This window comes from Dreissena polymorpha, chromosome 2, assembly GCF_020536995.1.
Source record: "Dreissena polymorpha isolate Duluth1 chromosome 2, UMN_Dpol_1.0, whole genome shotgun sequence".
NCBI classification, from domain to species: Eukaryota; Metazoa; Mollusca; class Bivalvia; order Myida; family Dreissenidae; genus Dreissena; species Dreissena polymorpha.
In genome coordinates, this window is record NC_068356.1 from 87,392,499 (window position 1) to 87,416,720 (window position 24,222).

A 24,222-nucleotide genomic window follows, 5' to 3' on the forward strand; every position below is an offset into this window, starting at 1 on the left:
TCTGTGATGTAAAGCGATGTATAGCGCCTAAAATGATAATAAAGACAAGTTTACTTGACCAGTAAGCAGAGAGGTCACTTCACTTTCCACATCTAGGTCAACCACTCCACTCGAATCACAACGAAATATACTGGTACTTAGTTATTTCCCCATTTTATTTCAAAGTACAAGCTTAAAATCAAACAAGCGGGGCATTCGTATGGACATCAATCAAGCGTTCCGTGACATTGTACATATTTCGCCGATTTTGGAAACTAGTCAAGAGACATCAGCCTCCTTAGCGACGGCTGTGATTGCTATAGCTCCTCATGTCCACACTCGATTGAATGCGCGCGCAGCTCCGACAGCAGACGTGTCGGTAGGCATCGAACGAGCAGTGACGCCGAGTTGCATTTATGCAAAATGACCCTCTGTCTCCGCCGCAGTCGGGCTTGCCTCCATTGTCTATGAGAAAAAGAAAATACCATTGTTCACGTCGTTAGTCTAAATAATCATTATACTTGTATACATACTTGTATGTATATTGCTAATTAATTGTGTGATAATGTTCGAAAATCCGCTGCTTTATTTATTTGTTTGGGTTTAAATGTCAACTACATTTTCTTTTGAAAAATAAAATAAATACAAACAAGCGTTTGGTGCCATCTTATTGTAATATGAATAGGACATGGAGAAAGTAATCTTTTTCACGAAGAACCGACTTATATCGATGTTAATTTGCCGGAATTGCAGTCGAGCCGTGCATTTAAAACTGAGATTTTTTTAATTTGCCAAAAGCTGCAAACGGATTAGAACTGCGTAGCTTAATCATAATGAAGTAAATGTTTAATACAACTCATGTGCCTGTGGACAGTGTAGCGCTCTTCAAGAATCTCTTTACTTAAAATGCAATGACGTATACTTGAAACTTCACCTTCCGAATGAGGATCGTCTGCCTGAATGCGCGCGCACGTCTGACAGCACACCCGGAAGAAGGATTTATGTCCACAATGCACCTCGGTGGCACGCTTGCAGATGGCCGCTTTGTCTCTTACGCATTCCGGTTCTTTATTGTCAGCTGCGATATTATAAACAGATTTACAAATCCACCATGTTAACCCATTTATGCCTAGTTGACTCCTCCATCCTTCTGAATTGGATCAATTTATTTCGAAAATTAGAGATGTCTAGTATATTTTTTTCTATATTTAGAATATTTCTTACAGAAATTCCTTTAAGCAAACAGCGCAGACCCTGATGAGACGCCGCATCATGCATCAACAAGGCATTTTTTCTAGACGCTAGGCATACATGGGTTCATTATGTTCGTCATTAATAATTAACTATTGGGGATCTTTCTGAAATGTGATTTCTAAGATTATATATTCGCCAAATTACAAATTGGGTATTTAATCATCTTGATAAAGCATTACTTTTTATTTGAGTTATAATACAATGTGATATACCGGTATATTTGAAGAACGAGCGGAGTAATGATTCTTGTTCAATGAAAACAACGTATAGCATTACAAAAATATGACGGCGACTCACTGTACCGATGAGAGCTGGTAATAATCTTTGAAGAAAAACATGATGTCAATCCTTTCAGTTCTGCTATATAGTGGATATTTGTGTGTGTGTGTGTGGGGGGGGGGGGGGTAACGAATTGATAAGGCAATAAATAGTAGCATTTGTCCTTGCAAAATTGCTAATTATTTCCATTGATCACTATTAACAATTCTGGTTCTCTTCACCTACCCGGACATTTCTCCTCTTCACAAGACTCATATTCGCTAGGCGCGGTACCATGACATTGCGAGGGGTCGGCTTTACCCCCGGGCTCTCCGCAAAACACCACCCGCTTCTTTTGTCCCGCACCACACGTCTTTGAACACTGAAGATATTAGTGCAAATCCTCACGTTGTTTGTAGAAGAACAGTGAACGGATAATATCAAATACTTAACCCATTTATGTCTAGCGTCTAGAAAAAAGACATTGGCAAACAGCGTAGACCCAGATGGGACGCCGCATGATGCTGTAAGAATATTCTAAATATAGAAATTAATATACTAGACATCCCTAATTTTGGAAATAAATTGATCCAATCTAGAAGGATGGGAGAGTCCACTAGGCATAAATTGGTTAAAGAATCGCTCCCCAAATGATGATTTTACAGTAAGAGTAATGGAAACGTAACAATCCTCAATTCTCAGCAACGATCCATTTACAACGATACGATTAATAAAAAATCATCCACTAATGAAAGTTTAAAGAAGAAAATAAAACCGGCATGAGGGCATATGAAACAAACAGGATGACGAAAATACCAAGTAAGAAAACACGACACCTACAAAACAGATAACTCACCATTGACCAGGGCCCCGCGTTCCAGTCCAGGACACCACAGGAAGCCGTATGGCATGTGCGCGCGTTCCTCTCCACTCTCGCCTCTTGGCAGTGGCTGTCCGGTACAGGCGTGCTAAGCGGACCGTTTTGCCGAACACACTGGCCGTCCTGTATCTGGTATCCTTCACCACCACACGTAACTGAGCACACGCCCCAGGAGTCACCGGAACCGGAAGGTGCGTACCTTAAGAAGGGGTGTAAGTAACATGCACATGCTTACTTTGCGGATCTTTTAAGAGCATTATCATTGACGTCCGAAAGTTCTTACATCTGCAAATAACTAGTAGTTTAATTATCAACCATTAATACAAAGTTCGCAAATGTCGCCTTGCATAACATAATTATGTTCTTGCAAAATATTGTTCGAAAAGTGATACATTGCTTAAGAAAACAGAACTTATCTTTACATTTTAATATAAATGTTTTTTTACAGGACATTATTTCTATACTGATGCAATCGCGTTGTTGTTATCTCTTCAGTTATCTTAACATTTTAGTCAGTTTCATCGGAAGAAATTTAATAGAGTATTATTCAAACCAAACCTGTAGCACGATTCAATATAACATGGCCGTGATATATTGGCTGGCTTCGGCAGAGGACAATGTTCGTCTGCAATCGTTTCGTGACCTCCATTTTTCTCTGAGGTCACACAGACTGCAGTGCGGCGTTGACCGCCCTGCACCCCACAGGTAGCGTTACATTCACCCACGTTGGTCATCGACCAGGTGCTCCGAGTGCAGTTTAGGTTTTCGCATTTTCTAATGACATCCGGTTTCGTCAAATTAGCACAGAAGTATTCGTCGGTCACCTCCTCTTGTCCACCAAGATAGATTTGCATGCATTTCACGTTTCGCATTTGTTTTACGACATGCTCCTCTTGGCATGTTTTACGACATGCCGGCAACCAGGCGTCGTCTGTCCGCCATTCGAATGTGTGGCATGGAAATCGATTACATTCTCGAACTTCTTTTTGAACGTATTTTTGTGCGCAATTTTCATCGGAAATCACAGTTTCGGTGCCTTCTTTGACACAATCGTACGCCCGAGTTTGCGTACCCATATCGCCACATTTCTTAGAGCAGTTGCCCCAACGCTCCGAAGGTTGCCAGGCAAAACTTTCACAGGGCGGTAAATTACAGTTTTCAATAACGACTGGTTTCTCGATTTCAGCACAAAACTTGTCAGCCAGACTGGTTTCCCGATCGTCGTACGTCACATTTCTACATTGAGTCCGACGCTCCCTGACAGCTGATTGCCCGCACGTTTGACTGCAGTCCGACCATATATCCGACATTACCCACTTTAGCCTGTAGCAGTCCCTCCTGTTACACGCCCTACTTTCCGTCGTTTTTTCTTCGCTCCTGCAAAACCACGCACTCACGTCGCTTATTGGCTTATCGCCTATGTACTTCTTGCACACCAACTTCTGCAACTGCACTCCGTCAGTACCACAGCTTGCGTTGCAATCGTGCCAGGTATCTGTTGGTCTCCATTTATACGACAAACACGGTAGCCGGTTACACGCACGTGGTTCCTGAGGGCTTTTAAGATCGGAACAAAATCGGTTTTCCACCGTTTCTGGTTCTCGGTCTCCCGTCAGTTTCAGGCAGAAAAACAACTGATACTGTGTTCCAGACTCGCCGCAAGTTTGCGTGCACTCGCTCCAATCTGACGTCACATTCCATTTGAATAGCACCGCCGTGCATTCCATGCGATTGCAGGGCTCGTTGGAGATTGGCTCTTAATAAGGAAAATAACTTTTATTGGAAAGACAGTGTGTGTTTTTCTGCTGTGGATAAAAGGTAAACAATAAACTGACGGTTTCCTTTAACCCATTTATGCCGAGTGGACTGTCCCATCCTTCAAAATTGAATCAATTTATTTCCAAAATAATGGATTTCTAGTATATTTATTTCTATATTTAGAATATTTCTTACAGAAATTCCTTTAAGCAAACAGCGCAGACCCAAATGAGACGCCGCATCATGCGGCGTCTCATCTGGGTCTTCGCTGTTTGCCAAGGCCTTTTTTCTAGACGCTAGGCATAATTATGGGTTAACATGGTAAGGATGTGTATTAATGAACAACATATGTTGTCGAAAAACAATCATAATGCCTAAGAAGAAATTGTTTGTGATGGCGTGCCTGGTTCGGAAACGAAGCTTGGTAAGGAATATATCGAAAGAAGAAGTAAAAACGGTTTAAATGTACAAATATTAAACGATAAACGTTCAAAATTCTCCTAAGCGTCGATTTCTATTACACTGAAAACTCATTTACGTTTAACTTTAGTTAAAGGACGAATTATGCCAGAGGGCCTGAAAGGCCCAAAGTCGCTCACATGAGATAACAAGAAATTATTAGGACAAATCTTCTGACCAAGTTTCATGAAGATTGGACAATACATGTGGCCTCTAGAGTGACAACAAGGTTTAACTATAGCCATATATAGCCATATAAGAAAAAATGCCCCGCCCCGTGGTAGCAATGCTTTTCAACAAACCGGCATCTTTTTTTAACTCGTCCAAGATATTATTTGGATGAATCTTCTGACCGAGTTTCATGAAGATCGGACTATAAATGTGGTCTCTAGAGTGTTAACAAGATTTTACTATAGCCATATATCGCCGTATAAGGAAAATGCCCCGCCCCTTGGCAGCCATGTTTTTCAAGCAAACGTAACCATTTTCGAACTCATCCAAGATATCAATAAGAACACTCTTCTGGCCATATTTCATGAAGATTGGACAATAAATGTGGCCTCTAGAGTGTTAACAAGGTTTTACAAAAGCCATATATAGCCATATAAGGAAAAAATGCCCTGGTGGCCATGTTTTTAAAGAAACCAAAACCATTTTCGAACTCATCCAAGTAATCATTGGGACAAATCTTATGACCAAGTTTCATGAAGATCGGAAAATAAATGTGGCCTCTAGAGTGTTAACAAGGTTTTACTATAGCCATATAAGGAAAAATGCCCCGCCCACTGGCGGCCATGTTTTACAACTAAAGGGCATCATTTTTTAACTCGTCCAAGATATTAGTGGGATAAATCATCTGACCAAGTTTCATGAAGATTGGACAATAAATGTGGCCTTTAGAGTGTTAACAAGATTTTCTATAGACATATATAGCCATATAAGGAAAAATGCCCCGCCCCCTGGCGGCCATGTTTTTCAACCAACCGGCATCATTTTCAAAGTCGTCCAAGATATCATAAGAATGAATGTTCTGACCAAGTTTCATGTAGATTGGACAATAAATGTGGTCTCAACAAAGTTAAAGTGTTAACAAGATTTTACTATAGCCATATATATAGCCATATATGGAAAAATGCCACGCCCCTTGGCAGCCATGTTTTTTAAGCAAAGGTAACCATTTTCGAACTCATGCAAGATATCATTGAGACCAATCTTCTGACCAAATTTCATGAAGATTGGGCAATAAATGTGGCCTCTAGAGAGTTAACAAGGCAAATGTTGACGGCGCACGACGGATGACGGTTGACGCACGACGGACAAAAGGCGATCACAAAAGCTCACCATGAGCACGTTGTGCTCAGGTGAGCTAAAAAGCACAATGGTACCCGACCTGATATGTTCTGACAGTATATCCGGTCCACTGTGTCCCCGCTCTCTATCGACTCGCACTCGTACAACTGATAGTGGACGCCTTCCTTCCCACACGTGGCGGAGCACGCGCTGTAGTCACGGCGCATGCGCCATAGGTACCTGACACGCGCAGTAGATTTATAGTAGTGAAATACAATATTTGTACGAATAAGAATACGTGTATATTAATTGCAATTCTAAAGATATGGGATTGCGAGTCCCTCAAGTAGGGTTCTTCTTGGTTTCTAGAAAATTGTTTTGTGGACCTAAATATTTGAACATATTGCAGTATAAAGCCCCTACTCAGTTTCAAATTAAAATAAGCATGCACCAAAAGCTAATGTCGACTTCGTTCAAAGAATAACAACAGGATCTTAACGAGCTAATAAAGTAACGGCAACGTCACGGCCTTAATAAACCAACGCGGTAAGTAACCACCCAATCATTAGTTATAAAATGTAAATGAAACTAGTTTAAAACTTCCTTTTAAAAACAAAGAAATGCAGCTATCTCAAACAGCTGTGCGTATCCGTTAAACGACCACAATGAATGCACACGAGGATAAAATGACCTTTTTTTTACAAAATGAGTCGCGGTCTGAGAAAAATTGGGCATAATTAACGCGCATAAAGTGTCGTCCCAGATTAGCATGTGCAGTCCGCACAGGCTAATCAGGGATGACACAATCCGCCTAAATTGGATTTTTGCTAAGAAGAGACATGCACTCTTTTAAACGAAAAATGTCATAAACGCGGAAAGTGTCGTCCCTGATTAACCTGTGCGGACTGCACAGGTGAATCTGGGACGACATTTTACGCACATGCATTATGCCCAGTTTTCTTAGAATACGACTCAAATGTTCTTACTTCAGCGAATCGCAGTCAATCATTTCGCAGACGTGGTTTTTAGACTCGCGCCTTTCTATGACGTCACATAATTTGTCCTCGACCTTCACCTCCTTCTGTTTGTCCGTGCAGGCATAGACAATGTGTTGAACACCTTAATACAAACCATGTAAATATGTATACAAACTTCTAACATTATCAGAATCTTTGCAGTTTCTATATTTTTCATCTACACATGTAATATCTTTTGATTGAAGCAATTCCTTCTCGCTCTGGAAACTCTGTAACGTTTCATCACTTACATTTCATAACTGGGAGTTGTAATGAATTGTAATGCGATGAGCCGCGTTCCTGGAAAACTGGGCTTATTGAATCTGCGAACTGCAATGCTAATCTGGGATGACAGTTTTTTCACATGCACTAAGCAAAGTTGTTGTTTTTACCAAAGGCTATTCAATTTGATGTTTCCGCGCGTGCGGAATCTCACCTTTTCCGCACGTGACACTGCACGGGCTCCAGTCCTCAAACTTCCACGTGTATTTGCTCTTCTCCCATGTGAAGTCGTTATTGTCAATGGTGTAGGCGAAATCCAGGCTGGCCGGAATCTTCCAGTCCATGGGATAAACCTTCAACATATACGTTTTATTTTCATACCCTTTAGTATTTATTGCAAATTTAGTATGCCGGTTAGATAGGGGTTTGGCTTGACCGTATCAGGAACGATTCTACACATTGGGCGTAAAATTATAAAGATGCGTCAAATGCGACAAGTATAAAAGTTTCCATCGTATTCAAATGCCCAATTGTAAAGCGATTCGCTGGAAAGTAATCAAAAGCTGACAGTGTAGAAAGAAAGTTTGAGAGAAAAAAAAAACATACTAAAACACGTTTAATTATAAACGCAAACGCATTTAATCAAATGAAAGGATCGAAATTGGCTTCTCTTTTGTATTGGCTTCTGTGATAGTCTATATAATGGGAAATTCAATCTAATTTTTACTAATAGAACAAAGGAAGCTCAATACGAATTTCGGAATACACCTAAATCGTGTTAACTTGCGCAAACAGTATAATAATGTAAATTAAACTGGCTTACCAAAACATTAACATTCCTATGAACAGGCCCCTTTGTCGACAGCTTTTCGTGACCCTGATTGTTGGTGTACTCGAACCACGCCCCCTCGAGTACAAACGGGCGACTTCGACCCTGGGCGCCGTCACCGTTGAGTACGCGAGTATAGTAGCGTGTATCCTCAACAGCTGGGCGGAATAGAATACACTATTATTTTAAAATAACCTACCGTTTTCGTTTACGAAAAGCAAAACGATTAAATTATTGACCCTAAAAGGCATCAAATACAAATCTTGTTTTGTCATGCTTTATCAAAGTGAAAGTATTGTTAATGATATTTTGCTTGTGAAACAAAATCAAGCATTTCTGTGTTACTCAGAGATTCTCAGATCAAATAGATCACTCTGTATTAATAATGCTTGTTAACATAAACTCTTTAAAAAACGTACACAAATGAGAAAACAAATCAAAATAATAACAACGTTTTTGGATACAAGTTGGAGTTGTGCATGATCCCAAAGAGACACGCAACCGCTATTGCATTCTGCAGTGTGAATGTCATTTTCCAATCGTGAATCAAGTACAGCATATTCGTTAAAACACTGCATTTCACACATTCATCCTGCTTATCATTGAGTATAAACTGATTTCGTGTTCAATAAATTGTACAACGTACATATGAAGTGCGGCAGGGTGGCGGTCTCTTTGATGACGATGTCCCGGGCCCCTTCCGGCAGTACCATCACCCTCTCGTAATGGTCACCTCCCGCTTGAGGTAAGAGAGGTTATCATTAATTTTGACATATTTAGACCTATGTATTTTAGCTCTATTGCATCGAAAGCCTAAAATTTATTGAACCCTTCCCGATTTCGTTTCCTGCATAGAGCCAGTATTTGGTTTCCTTTAGAGGAGATATAAATAACGCCCACACAATGGGGAGTTGACGCACGACCTCCTTGGCGCTAGGCGAACACCATATCCACCACGCCACGGCGACCGCTAAAGTCATCGTTTTGCGGCCATAGAATAGTATATGCAGAGAAATAAGAATGCATTATATAAAGTAAGATTATGTTTATAATATATAGTTCGTCCATCGTGTGTTTTATTAATTCCAAGCAGGCATAACTATAATAAAAGACACGGTACGTTCTTCGTTTCCAAAATTTTAATGAATAATTTGTAAATGTATGAACAGAATGAAAAGTAAAATAGATTTTCAATCACACTTTACGCACATGCATTATGCCCATTTTTCTCATAACACGACTCATATTGAAAAATTGCAAACTGAAACAGTACGAGTTATTTCACCTGCACCATATTTGAATGTGCGATGCACATTTCCGGTCACAGTTTTGCAACTAGACCCGTTCCCTCGACACAACCCACACTTGTCAAGCTTCGCATCCGAACCGCGCACGCCATCACAGCCAACTGGCTGCAAATAATTAAATGTACCATTGGATATTTACTCATATGAAGCATAATAATACTTAAAACTGTTTCCATGTCTACTCTGTATTCCACTCTTATTACAATCAAATGAATTTACAGTACGTCGAATTTCCGGTAAATTCGCGTGTGCCTGTGTGTGCTTGTATTTCAAAGTAAATTTACACGTCCCCTGCGTCTTCACGCCTGCATGTATGTGCAAACCTGCTCATTTGAACATATTAGTGACACAATTAGTTTGAGTCAAAGTAGGTAACATTTACCACTGATAATTTCATTATGTGCTGTGTTATATATGGGGGTCCATACAGGTATATACAGTGTACGCATGCGTGTCGTACCACGCACTGTCCATCGATGCATATCTGGCCTGGATCGTCGTACGAACACGGAGTTCCGTTATCGACGAAAGCGTCGAACGTCACGACGTCGCTGCTACCGTCTGCTACACACGTCAGCTTGCAGCGGTCGGACTCTAAAGCCCAACACACATATATACATACCGTAATAACTCTTTGTTTTCGGACAGCCCTTTTTTAGCAAAAATAATATTTTTCGTGACTCTTAATTTTCGGACACACGAGTTTTCGTCCATAATTAATGTCTCTAAGTTTTCGGACAGTATATTTTACAGCGTTATTAAGCCAAATTTCAGTCCTGTTTTCGATATCTAATGACACTTCGATTAAGGGTTTTTACAACCAGATTAACATCTTAAAACATGGCAGGTGCATGCCCGAGGGCAACGGACCATTACATTTGCGTTATTGGGTAAATAACCTTGTAAGCTGGTATTAAACAATGGTTTCGCCCGATAGTATAATAAGCGTTATGACAATTACCATAGGTAGTGCCAATTAACAGTTCAATTATCTACCGAAATTGTACCACCCCTTCTCAGTAAAATAACTGTGACAAATACTAAACGCTTCAAAGTGGGATGCACCCTAGTGCAAGTTTTACGAACAATGGAAGGAGTTAGACAACAATTATCGGAAATGACCAAGCAAAGAATTCATAGTTTGCTTTTTTAATGCGTTAATTACAGGTTCATACTAGCGAGTATCGGTACATCACATGCTCATCTTTGAACTCGTTGGTTAAAGTACAACCTTGCAGTAACTTTCTGTCAAATAAATAAAGCATTTAAAATTATTTAAAATGCAGTGCAAAAATATATAACTGTAATTTATACTATACGGCATGGTATTTTACAAGCGCGTGCTATTACCGGTAGGCGTTGATACAATTGACGCTTTTTTTCGGACACTTAAATTTTCGACTCTAAGTTTTCGACACCTGTATTTTGTGAATATTTTTTCGTATCTAAGTTTTCGGACACGACAAAATTTAATTAGTTTTAAGTGTCCGAAAACATAGAGCAATTACGGTACACACACTTTCCGCTTTCATGGATTATTTCATTAAAATAAAGTATCGTCTAAGCGAAAATCCTGTCCAGGCGGAAAGTGTTGCAGACTGCACTTGCTTATCTGGGTCGACAATTTACGCACATGCATTAAGCTCCGTTTTCACAAGGAGAGGCTATTTTTTTTAAAGTTTTGATATACAAGTACCAGTTTTGGTGTTTTGCATGCATTTCGATCATGTTCTCCTTGCTACTGTTTACTCTATACAATACATCAAATAATGCTCGGTAATAATTTATATTCCTTGATCCGACTACTCAGCCACATTAATCTGAAGCATAGTAAAGATTATAGAGATTATAGTATATCATGTACAATCAAGGTGGTCTCAATTCCTAAAAAAAGCACATTCCTGCTTCTCCTGCTAGTATTAGTGTTGATGAAAATATATATGATGCTGATGGTGCTTATGAACATAATTATACAATTTTATTATATACCTGTTTAATGCTTTTAACAAAATACAGGTTGTATCAATCGTTGAAATAAAAAATCCCGTATTACGCTACTCGCTGTTTCCAATTTCGTATTACCATACTAGCCGGACTACTTCGACCCCTTTAATGACGTCACATTACACGCACCGAAAATAGAAATATTTAATATTACGAAATATATTACGTAGTACATCGTGTGACGTCATTTCTGTGACAAAACACAACAGTTTTATGTCGGACGTGGTGTTTTTTAACAGTAAACTATGTGTTATAAACGTATTTTGGAGTGTGTGTTTATCATGCATAATTGTATATTTCGATATGAATACAATAAAATAGTTTGGTTTAAACTGAGTTTCGATAAAGACATGGAAGATAGAAGTGGAAGTGGATATCGTTTAAACATTTTTGTTATAAACATCGGATTAAAGTTGTCAACTTAATTGTTATAAAAATTGGATTAACGATGGCAATAAGGTAAGCGTGTCGGAAACCTGTGTTTTCCCGGTTCGAATAATTACACGTTAATTTACATAAACTGTATTCATACGCGTCTTAAATAAACTATGGCGTACCGTTTTAGTCATTGTTTTGTCAGTTTTGTTAAAGTAAAAAATACATTTGTTAACTGTTTTCGTTAGTTGTTGTATATAATACAAGGAATATTACGCTAGTCAATTGTTCCAAGAGTTTGTATCACTCTCGTGGCTTGTGCTATTTCGCATCACACTCGAGGCTCCGCCTCTCGTGTGCTATGTCATCACACAAGCAACTCGAGTGATACAAACTCTTGGAACAATTGACTAGCGTAATATTCCGTATATATTGACCAGTGTCAAGCAAAAGGTTTATGTTTCATCAGACTATACACTCAATGATTGAGCATGCTAGAATGGTTTATACCTTTAGTGATTTGGTACGGTCTCCAGGTACGTGTTTGTCCTTTCACTGGCACGGCATCCATCGCTGTGCACTGTGCGGCTCGCTGGTCGTAGTATTCCGTGCACTCCTGTAATATACCCTCAGAACTACTGCATCCGGCTTTAGCACGATTACAAATAGCAACGCGCTGGTGCGTTTTTTTAAACTGCACACAATAGTAACGTGTCGATCGATTCGAAGGTTATTTCAATATTGCTTTTTATGAATATGAATTAATATATACATTTGTGAACCATTCCGTTTGTTGATCATTCAATTCGACAATTTGACAGGTGGATACATTATAAATGTGAGTCTTGCTTTACGAAAACGGGGCTTAATTTATGTTTTATATTTAATTAATATTTAAGTGTCGTCACAGATTACCCTGGGTAGTACGCACGGGCTTATCAGGGTCGACACTCCGCTTTTATGGAATTTAAATGAAGTTTCTTCGAAACGAAAATTCAGTCTATATGTAACGTGTAGTCCCTGATTATCTGTGGCAGTTATTTTCGCATATGCATTAAGCCCCGTTTTCCCAGAGCAAGGCTTATACATGTTTTATGTGTTACAAACCTGAGCAATGCAAGTGTCCGTGTTATCGCTTTCACCGTCACATTCTTTGCCCCCGAAATCTGGTCTGAAATGCATAATGTTCAATCTTAAACGGACGACCAATATTACTGTATATCAAAATGAATTGGACATAATATTACCAATGTTCAACATTTGTTTGCGATCAATTAAATGCAGCGCTATCTTAAGTACACTGTTTGAAATACTTAAGCGATCAATTTCAGATATCAATGGGGTTGAGTACTTATGGACGTGAAATAGAAAACTTCAGCACCAATTTTCCCGATCGTCATTCTGACAATATGAACGCTTAACATACCGATGAGCCTCGCTCTGGGAAAATGGGCCTTATGTCGTCCGCGCAGGCTTATCAGGGACAATTCTTTACGCCTTAACTTGATTTGTACTTAAAAAAAGTCTACGATTACAATCGAAGCGGAAAGTATCGTTCCTGATTAGCCTGCGAGGACTGCATATGCACATGCATTAAACCACGTGTTCTCAAAGCGAGGCTCCAATCTTTTTAGTGAAGTCCTCATGTCAAGCCTACTTTGGGTTGGTACAGACTCGGGACCGCCGCTTGAAGCCGATGTTGCACTGAGCGGAGCAGTTGCTCCACCCGGACCAGGCACTCCAGCCGCCTTGAACCGGCGACTCGTTACCACGGTAACCGCACGCACCCGACTGACAGTACCACTGCGGGAAAGAATATAACATGTACCGATATGTCTTACTTTTCACGCACACATTGAAATACAGTATATACTGTACCGTAACGAGCTAGCATGACAGAACCAGCGCGGGTAACCCCGATTTACACATGTGCATAAAGGATTACAATTTTCTTAAACGATGAAGAAAATGATCCGATTCCATGCATGCTAAGTCGAAGAGAATACCATTTGATGTTTAAAGTAGATCATTTGAAAATTTAATCTCCCCCATAAAATAATATTGTAAGAGTCATTTTAAATTAAAAAAAAAGTTTTTTTCGAATATTTTATAACACAGGAAATGACATCACATGAGAGGTGGGTCCGCACTGAGTCCCGTCTAAGGGCACGACGTTCTTTGTTTTGCACGAGTATGCCCGTGTAGCATCGTCGCACCACATTTGACCACAGGGGTCGATATTGCCAAACTGAAAGAAATCAAAGCACTGATAACGTAACAATAGTTTTTCGCGAATACACGATGACAATTTATTAATAAACCCCTTACTGCCATACACCAACAGACTAAAAGCAAAACTTAACAATCGTACCTATTGCAATTTTAACATCGTCATTAAAACTAATGTCATCTCAAATGTAATTCATCACCTTGCTTGAAACATCATTGACAAATATAATTATGTACAACAACAACAACGACGACGACAACGATAACGATAATTTGATCACAAAAAGTACTCACGATTTTACAGAATGTCGCCCTCTCCCCAAACTCAACCCGGCACTGTTGGTCCAGGGACCAACCCCGACCCAGGGGCGATGGCAGCGTCTCCTTGACAACCGTATGCGGGTTGTTGTTCAAGCAGGTCAGATACCTTACAGGAAAGTATTGCGGCAGATTTAATACAAGTATTCTGAATTGATGTAGTTTATTAAATAGTGAGTGTTTGTATCTTCAGTAAGACTTTTAACTTGTTAGAGCTCCAGTACACAGAAAATAATCTTAAGCAGTTAAAAAGAATGTAAGTTCTATTTAAAATAGACGACGTTAATTTAATTGAAAACTATTTCGTTAAAAAGAAATTAATATATTGAAGTCTAGGTTCGAAAACGTATGGTACGGACTGAACATACATACGCTATGCTATGGTATGAACCGCATACACTCAAGAGGTGCTTGGAACAAACAACAAATATATTTACTCCACAGCTGCTTGGTACTAACGGAGTAAACCCATTACCAGAATGCTCATGTCTACCGTTAATGATATCTTACGGTAGAACCTCGAGCATCTTGGTCTTGCTACATCCGGACCACCAATAGTGGTTGAAGGAGGACTGCACGACAGTGGCCATGATGCTGGTAGTGTACGCCTGTCCGTAGCACGTGTTTCCGTGCCCGTCGTGCCAGAGCCCAAACCTAAAGACGTACATTCAAGTGGTTACAAAATATGAGACGATAAGGTTATGCGTTATGAGAGGATTGGATGTGGATACGGTAACGTGGCTATTTACGATATGAGGTTATTGTACATCATTGTGACGTACGTTCAAGAAGTTATACCGTTCTACGATGAGATGATTGGAGCCTTGTTCTGAGTAAACTGGGCTTAATGCATGTGTGTAAAGTGTCATCCCAGATTAGCCTGTGCAGTCCGAACAGGCTAATCATGGACGACACTTTCCGCCTTAACGTGATTTTTGGTAAGGAGTGACTTCAATGAAACTCAAAATGCCATAAAAGCGGAAAGTGTCGTCCCTGATTAGCCTGTGCGGATTGCACAGGCTTATCTTGGACGACACTTTACGCACATGCATTAAGCCCAGTTTTCTCAGAACACGGCTCATTGAATATCAGGCAGGCGTAAGTTGAAGTGCTTATAAAGTTATGTGATGAGAGGATTGAGTATCAGAAGGGCGCGCGTTGAAGTTGTTTTTGGTTTTATATGACATGAGAGTATCGATATCAGGGTGGCACACGATAAATTTGTTAAAACTGTATACGACATGAGATGATAGATATCAGGAATGCATGCATTGAAGTGGTTATACGAATATACGATATGATAGGATAGATATCACGAATGAGAGCAGTTCAGTGGTTTCAATAGTATACTATATGAAAGGATAGCTATAAGGACGTCGTACAGGTTCAATATTATGCAAAGTGTGCGTCTACACCTATGCGATCATAGAGGCTTTTCACTTTCACGAACATCTCGTACGCGATTGTCATAGCACATGTTACTTACACGTGCGCCATCTCGTGCGCGATCACAAAGGCGCTCGTAAATCCGTCATCCTTCACAAGGGCGCAGTTGCGCATCGGAATACAGAGACCCGTGATGGGGGCGTACCCTGGAACACACGGACTAATTGTTTTAACTTTTAAGAGAATTAAAATGTCAATACACAGATACATACATAACTACAATGTCACTGTATTCAATTTATAATTTCCTTGTAATTGCATACACCAATATTATGTGGCAATCAAAGAAGTACAATGCGCTCAATTGCAAGCAACCTCGTAGAACTGGGATTTAACGCTGATATTTCGACAAAAGCTTCATAATAAAATTAACGTACCCCAAACGTTAATCTTCCAACGAAGTCCCCAGTTAAATGCACTTAAATGTTGCAGACACACATAGGATTCATGCAACAACCACGCAAAGAATGGTTGCGCTCTCTACATTGCGTTTAAACCAGCAGAGAGAATAGACTCTTTAGATATAGGCAATACGTTCGACCACAGAGGGATACACAATTATTTAGTGTAATTAAACCAAACATAAATCCAATCTAGGTCACATAACCCCAAACCGGAACTCCTGTTTGCAGGGTTACATGCAGTCAACTTGATACTTAGCACACATTGTTCGGTACATGCTGCCTAGGATTTGTAAAATACATTACAAATGGTATGTTTTGTTATCAAATTGAAGGTATATTTGAAAGCAATAAGAAAAAACGCCATTTTTGTGCTCTACTTTTCTGTTGATGGTTCCCGGCTCTGAAAGTAGGCCATACTATTTGAGCCCAAAATGGCCGCCTCCATAGCTTTCAAAACCGGTTTGCCTATTCTAAGGTAAATATTTTGAGTTACAACGCATAGAATTTATTGACATACATTTTTGTCAAAAGATTATGCATTTATCTTTCTAATGATGTATGATGATATAGTGGCTATGCGCTTGATCATGGTAAAAATTGATATCGAACTTCAACTATTTTATATGTAATCTAGAAGGAAATTAATTGCGTATGCGTAACCTCTACTTTCCTTTCAAAAATGATTCCAAGTGATTAGAACCGCGATACAGTTTAGACTGGCCTACCTGCCGGAGTAAACTTGTGCCGAGTGAGAAGTACTGCAACGTCATGATTGGTCCCCGTGCCTGCTCCTCTATGCGCCTGCGCACTGACCCAGTGACAAAACCGGTCCACAGTTCCCTGAGGGTCGCTCACAATCACCACGGATTTTTCCTTTAAGCAAAGAACAGAACTAAAATAAAAAAAAATTATAATTTAAATATAGTTATTTTAGTTCGATTGGGTCGAAAGCCTTTAATAGAATAATTGAACAACTTATTCGAGTCGAAAGCTAAAATTATGATAATTTATCCTGACTAAAACATGTCAAGGTTGAAAGCAAAAACTTAAACGTTGAATGATATCATTCAACGCATGATGTACGGTAAGCGTGTTTGCTGTAATCAATAATTTTATATACGCCATTTCAACAAATGGCGGCCTCATTCATCATAAAAAGTAACTTCCCCTGCAATCTCTTTTCAAGAGCGTTTACAGCATGCACATATTTACATAAGAACAGCCAATCAGAATTCGCGAGTCAAAAATGAGATTTTTCTCAAGATGGCGGCCTGACACTATCAACACATTCGATTTTTTTGATTTTAACGGACAATAAACATGCGAAAAAAGCTACAAATTTAAAGACCAAAGTTTAATAAAGTATGTTTATATCGATTCATGGTACTATATATATATAAAATATATATATAATGTATCAACTTGAATAATAGAATCACTCAAAAGTATATACCAAGTAAGAATGAATAAACATTAAGAATGCTGGTATCTCATTTATTTCGTGTACGTAAAAACATGTTTAATATGGAGAACACACAATTAAGAAGACCGACCGACCGTCCGTGGCTAGGATAGGCGGACAGGCACACTGACTGATTCGTATACACATTAACACAAGCACACACACGCGCACGAAAACACCGGTAATATATAACCGTATTGCAAAAGGTAATTTACAACAGAATAACGCTATACATACCGAGGCCTTTTCCATGTACATGATCTTCACGGTGACCACTTCAATGTTGACCCCAAGACTTGCGTCGTGATACACCGTGTTCACCTGACCGATGCAAATAAAAACTAGATCTGTGTCACAAAAGTAACGACCATTACCCCAACGGTCAAGGTAAAATAATGCCAATACCCCCGACTCTTTGTGGCCTTTGTTTAAGGGCAAATAACTCTTGAATGTGTGGATCACTTATATTGAAAAGGTTTCTTGCGTATCTCCAATTCATAATTATTGCGTATTTCAAGTTTTAATTAAATAGCTTGAAAAGTATGGAAGTTTTTTTCGCTACACAAAGTAATAACATTTTATGACGACTGACCGACGGGCCAAGTGATTCCAATAATGAATATCCCCACTCTAGGGGGGTTTAAAATATTTGTATCCGGTATATTAATTTACAAATGCCAATTTTACTGTGTCTCATCAAACAACCACGCCATCAACCGTCACATGATTTAATGTGTCAATTAAAAGTTATCAGTATGACCACTTACAATGTTCATAAGAGTGAGTATGTACGTCTTCACTTTCTCTATCCCGATGAAGTCTGCCACCGTCGTATCGACGACGACCAACACCTCTAGGTACTTGGTGAACTCCGTCGGCGCAGCACGTCGGCGACTAAAAGCGACGTGTGTTCATTTGATGAGATATATGCATTACGATCTGAGATTAATTTTTGTTAAAATAGTTCGGAATTGGGTCATGCAGATTATGTGTTGTTGTTTTTTTTTACAAATAAATTAAGAAAAAAATTCGGAACCGACAAGACCGTCTGGTTTACACGATAATTTGTTAAAGCAGGATTCGCTAAAACCAGGTTTCAATGTTCGAACGAAGAAACCTGAATTTGTGACATTAGTTGAAGAAATACATCTTAAACGCCATTTGGTAAATGGAGCGGGAAGGTGAAGGCAACAACGTAGCAATACTATTTATACACTCATCAGTTTAGAAATCGAAACAAACAAACAAAATAATAATTTAACTGATCGCAACTAAAGGTTTGATCGTGATCCGGCTCATTTATCAGTGTATTTTAGGAACTATCGTGCCATTTGTTCACAGACGAGAATTGTATGTATTGCACTTTAGCCGCACACAATATATATCTTCATGTATAAATTACCGTTTATATTACTTTAACAGCATACGATCTAGTTATATTAACATTATAACGCCGACCAGTTTTTGAATACCTAAGCAAACTGATATCTTACTGTTGTGCCAAATTTAAAATTTAGCACATTGCATATGCATATTTTAACATCCTATATATTATAACCAGGCACTCAATGAAACCCACCGAATGTGTCGGTCGACAACAGCAGCCGGTGGTGGGGCTGACTTCCCCTGACTCTCAAGCACGTGCTCGCCCAACTCTCCTGGCCCGGGGTGTCCGAGAGGCTCCACGGATAATCCTTCTTCCGGAAGTTGTATAAATCCGATCTGTATCGGTTAACACGAATATGCGTACAGTTGTATAAAAAATAACCTGTATCGTTTTACATGCAATATGCGTAAACTTGTACTAAACAACGATATGTACCATTATACACGCAATATGCGTGCAGTTTAGAAGACGACATTAGGACGAAATTATGCAATTTCGGAAATGCAAATTAGAACAAATGTGGGTTTAATCATTTTATTACAAGTTATACGACGCACAACTTTTCTTACTGATGAAATACCATTTAGTGCGTGGTTTTAATGATAAAGGATAACAGACTGTATGCTATCGATTTTCAACGGAATTCCTGCATACCCAATTATACTACAATTATTTAATTATACGCACAAAACCGTTCTTTGATTCCTGAATGGCCACAAAGCTGAATTTCCGCCCTATTACAGAGCCTTGATAAAATACTGAATCATCTTGCAGCAACTCGGCCGCCGTAACGTTATCTTCCTCCTGGATTTCTATCACCGAAACGGAAGTGACAATGTCATGGCGCTCCAGACGCATACGCAATGGTATATTCCGCCATTTTAAAACGAGGACTATCGAATTATTTGCTGTGTTGTCTGAAATGACTTTTGGAATGTGGACTTCTCTGTGGGTTTGGGAAGCCGGGCTAGCATTTGCTGAAAGCGTGAGAATTTCTCTGAGAGTGAAGTGTAATTAAAATTTAAGCCAATCCGTTAATGATGTGGTTATTCGCTTGGAAATAAACAAAACGTTTAATCGATTAACAAAATGGTGTAGATAACTAAACGAATTTTTAATTGCCAGATTTATTGATACAATGCATGCCGTTATGAAAGAAACGGGTCCCTTAATTCTGAATTAAGGCAAACTATGAAACCATTAAATGTACATTTTGACGAAGGTACATATACATGTATTTTCAATATGAATTATTTCAATTATGATCTCGAAAGATTTGAACTAATGTTATGTGTTCAAAGCAACAGAACAATGCTATATTCAGACAGAAATCTAGAGTATTAACACACTTCGTCTATGTTTCAGTTAGCCTTACCACTAAACCAAAGCCTGTGGGATTCTTTTCTTTTATGGATAGTTAATGATGACGATAACATGTCCTGCTCTTAAATTACCAAGCTTTCGAACACGAACTCATACCTTGTTCTGCTACTCCCGAAAGCTGGAAACCAGAAATGTATTGCCATTTTGACAGTCAACATATGTACAAACGCGATAATAGTTAAAACAACATAATAATAAATACAAAAAGAGTGGTATATATTTATATCTATTTGTAAATAATATGATATGAAGTGAAAAGTATAATAATATGTACCGGTAGCTCTGGATACACCAAGAATCTCAGAGAATTAGTATTCAGCATGTTACATGAAACAGTTGCAAAACGTACCGAAATGCCTCCCCGACAGTATTTTGAGCAATTATCATAATTCTTATGAAGCACATGTTAATATCAGAACCAGGCAGTCTACTTGTCAGGTTCTGAAGTGCTCATGCGTCTAGCGCTCATTTGCTGGTTTTAATTAAACTGAAATTTATGAACTGAAATTTATGAACTGAAATATATTAACTGAAATTTATGAAAATAAGACACAGCATGCTGTTTTTGTAGTTGTTTACCAGCACATTTTTTGCCTATTGTAAGGCATGTATCAATTATAACGGTTTAATTGCACTGTATAAAATTGTATAACCTACGTATGTACATCCCATGTATTGTTTATTTAACTATAAACGTGCGTTAAAAATAAAAGTTTAGATTACATGATGTTTTGTTATATTTTGTTGAAGATATGGACACGCAATAAACGCCCATACATTGTCAAACGAAATATTGTTGTGTACTTACAAGAACAGTGACACAAACTCCGAATATAACGCAAGGAAAAGTATCCATCGCACACTTCAGCCGGAACAAATAGTGTGCGATGGATTGCTTTGGAAAATATCGGGTGGAAACGTTTTGTTCCGATTTTTTTCCCGACCAAGCACGGAAATCACTTCGGCTTTGCGTTCGGTTAACCTCGCACATGTCTGGTGCTTGGATCGGAAAGTTTGCCATTTACTGATCATTCACTTCAAAACGCTGTCTACAGGTGGTAATAAAACACTTTCTTGTTCTCACGGATAGTAAACGAAAAAGTAGCGCGATTAAAAGATTTTATGATGGCAACAAACGATGCGTGCTGCTTGTTGACTGTTGCGTCTGCTTTTGAGGAACAGTTAACGAGGTGAAAGTCAGATAAGTCAGTGGAATGAGCAATTTGTTGAATTAACGTCGACAGTTTCAACTGTGAGAGCGAACGTAACTAGAACAGAACTAAACACATGTTCTCATTGTAGCCTGTTTTCCTTGAAACGTTTAAAGGGATTTGTACACATACTTCTTGAAAAAAGCATTACTAAAGAAACACAATATGGAGACAATAGTTTCTGAAAATATTTTATAAAGACGCATTTGTTATAATTTTAATAAAGATATTAATGTAAATAACATGTTTCCTTGGAAATGACTTCATATTGTCTTAGTTTCAACACTTTGATCTTTCAAGAAAGGCTTTTACAGGAGCGCACTTCTGATGTAAGGATTTATGCAAATTATCGTACACGGTTTATATACAGATGAAATGTTAAATTCTTAAATAAATGCTTTTGTTTAAAGTTAAAACTACTATAAGGGACATACTTGTGGATATGTCAGAGCCTGGTTGATTTCAATAAATTAACAATGTATTAAGTTTGGCAAATATCTGTTTGTAAGAAAATCATGAACCGTTACTAAACCCTTTACATGTACGTGTAATAAGAACTCTTTGCACGGTATAAGGTGTACATGTGGTATACATTTTAATATTCATGGCATTTTTGCATATTTTATCCAAATGTCAAAAGCTGCAATAATACACACACACACACACACACACACACACACACAAATCACAAGTTTACCTTTTAAGCTCACCTGAGCACAACGTGCTCATGGTGAGCTATTGTGATCGCCTTTTGTCCGTCGTGCGTCGTCAACATTTACCTTGTTAACACTCTAGAGGCCACATTTATTGTCCAATCTTCATGACACTTACTCAGAACACGTGTCCTAATAATATCTTGGACGAGTTCGAAAATGGTTCCGGTTGATTGAAAAACATGGCCGCCAGGGGGCGTGGAAGTTTTCCTTATATGGCTATAGTTAAGCCTTGTTAACACTCTAGAAGTCACATTTATTGTCCGATCTTCATGAAACTTTGTCAGAACATGTGTCCCAATAATATCTTGGACGAGTTCGAAAATGGTTTCGGTTGGTTGCAAAACATGGCCGCCAGGGGGCGTGGCAGTTTTCCTTATATGGCTATAGTAAAACCTTGTTAACACTCTAGAAGTCACATTTGTAGTCCAATCTTCATGAAACTTTGTCAGAACATGTGTGCCAATAATATCTTGTACGAGTTTGAAAATGGTTTCGGTTGGTTGAAAAACATGGCCGCCAGGGGGCGTGGCAGTTTTCCTTATATGGCTATGATAAAACCTTGTTAACACTCTAGAAGTCACATTTTAAGTCCAATCTTCATGAAACTTGGTCAAAACATGTGTCCCAATAATATCTTGGACGAGTTCAAAAATGGTTCCAGTTGAATGAAAAACATGGCCGCTATGGGGCGGGGCAATTTTCCTTATATGGCTTTACTGTATGGTAAAACCTTGTTAACACTCTAGAAGTCACATTTGTGGTCCAATGCTCATGAAACTTGGTCAGAATATTTGAAGTAATATATCTGGGCTTAGTTCAAAAATGGTTGAGATCAGTTAAAAAACATGGCCGCAAGGGGCGTGGCATTTTTCATTAAATGGCTATTTAATACAAAACCTTGTTAACACTCTAAAAGTCACATTTATTATCCAATCTTTATGAAACTTGATGTGAACATTTGTTCTAACAATAGCTTGAGTGAGTTTGAAAATGGTTATGGTTTGTTGAAAAACATGGCCGCCAGGGGGGGGGGGGGCAGTTGTCCTTATATGGCTTTAGTGAAAACTTGTTGACACTATATTAGCCACATTTATTGGCCAATCTTCATGAAACCGGCAGAACATTTGTCCCATTGAAATTTTGCCAGAGATTGAAGCTGGGTCATATGAGCTAAAAACTGCAACAAGGTCAAATATAAAAAAAAAACATGTTAAAAGTCACTTTTTTGGTCCAAAATAATCTTCATGAATCAGCTTGCATTTTTTTCATAATAGTCTAGTTCCTTTGGCTTTCAGGTGAGCGCCTTAGGGCCTGATGGCCCTCTTGTTTATTACTTGTATAGCGCTCTGTGAAGTAGCCTTTACACCTTTCCCCTTTCCAGCCACTGACGTTTTATCTGGAAAACATGTTCCAAGGTTGCTTTATATGTGTTATCTATGATAGGGCCTACAGACAGACGTTTATCTATATCATGTTAATAATCACGAGCAAGAGTATATTTATAAATATGTATTAAGTATAGTGTATCAAATTATGTTAAACCATGCACAAGGACAGTCGATGACCGAAATAAAAATGTCAATTGGAATGGAATAATCCCAGTGCCTTATTGCTTTGTGGGTATTTGTTAAAATGCGATCACGAACATTTTACTTGGTACAAACACTGAATCGAACATATTTTAAAGTACGAAATAGAATTTACTTTACTGAAGCCCTGTTTCGACAACCGAATAATATTGACTTCAATCCAAAACTCAATTTTCTTGCAATCCCTAGCATAACTCACTACAATACTGACACAATTACATATAATTAGTTGATAACTATAACATTTACTTAGTTTCCACTCAAAATGAATTCCTTATTACAGAACAATCTTAGCCGTGCTCTGTGAAAAGGGTGTTTAATTCATAAGAGTAAAGTGTCGTCCCACATTAGCCTGTGCAGTACGCAAAGGCTAATCTGGGACGACACTTTCCGCCTAAACTTGATTTTTGATAAGAAGAGACTTTCTTGAAACGAAAAATATCCTA

At 38.7% G+C, this 24,222-nt stretch overlaps 1 protein-coding gene across 1 annotated transcript; it reads right to left on the minus strand.

The window, feature by feature from the left end:
• Positions 1 to 128: 128 nt before the first annotated feature.
• On the minus strand, positions 129 to 20,457 carry LOC127867948 (A disintegrin and metalloproteinase with thrombospondin motifs 2-like). The gene is made up of 25 exons (XM_052409468.1): positions 20,357 to 20,457; positions 19,565 to 19,854; positions 19,070 to 19,212; positions 18,258 to 18,384; positions 17,728 to 17,811; positions 16,754 to 16,901; positions 15,665 to 15,770; positions 14,689 to 14,832; positions 14,155 to 14,287; positions 13,763 to 13,879; positions 13,289 to 13,434; positions 12,739 to 12,802; positions 12,142 to 12,247; positions 9,713 to 9,846; positions 9,231 to 9,357; positions 8,592 to 8,684; positions 7,940 to 8,103; positions 7,331 to 7,469; positions 6,865 to 6,997; positions 5,979 to 6,118; positions 2,930 to 4,127; positions 2,348 to 2,570; positions 1,738 to 1,873; positions 914 to 1,057; positions 129 to 444 (listed from the first exon to the last, which is right to left on the minus strand). The coding sequence occupies exons 2-25, from the start codon at positions 19,733 to 19,735 to the stop codon at positions 278 to 280; spliced, it is 4,287 nt and encodes a 1,428-aa protein (XP_052265428.1). The 5' UTR covers positions 19,736 to 19,854; positions 20,357 to 20,457; the 3' UTR covers positions 129 to 277.
• Between the last annotated feature and the right edge of the window lie 3,765 nt (positions 20,458 to 24,222).

What these genes read in the sequence shown, in the direction of transcription:
- LOC127867948 (XM_052409468.1), bottom strand. Translation starts at nt 19,735, where the DNA reads ATGCGTCTGGAGCGCCATGACATTGTCACTTCCGTTTCGGTGATAGAA. An exon ending in CGAGTCTGTACCAACCCAAA is followed by an intron (nt 12,803 to 13,288) that starts GTAGGCTTGACA and finishes TATGCATTTCAG; the next exon opens with ACCAGATTTCGGGGGCAAAG. An exon ending in ATAGGAATGTTAATGTTTTG is followed by an intron (nt 7,470 to 7,939) that starts GTAAGCCAGTTT and finishes TATATGTTGAAG; the next exon opens with GTTTATCCCATGGACTGGAA.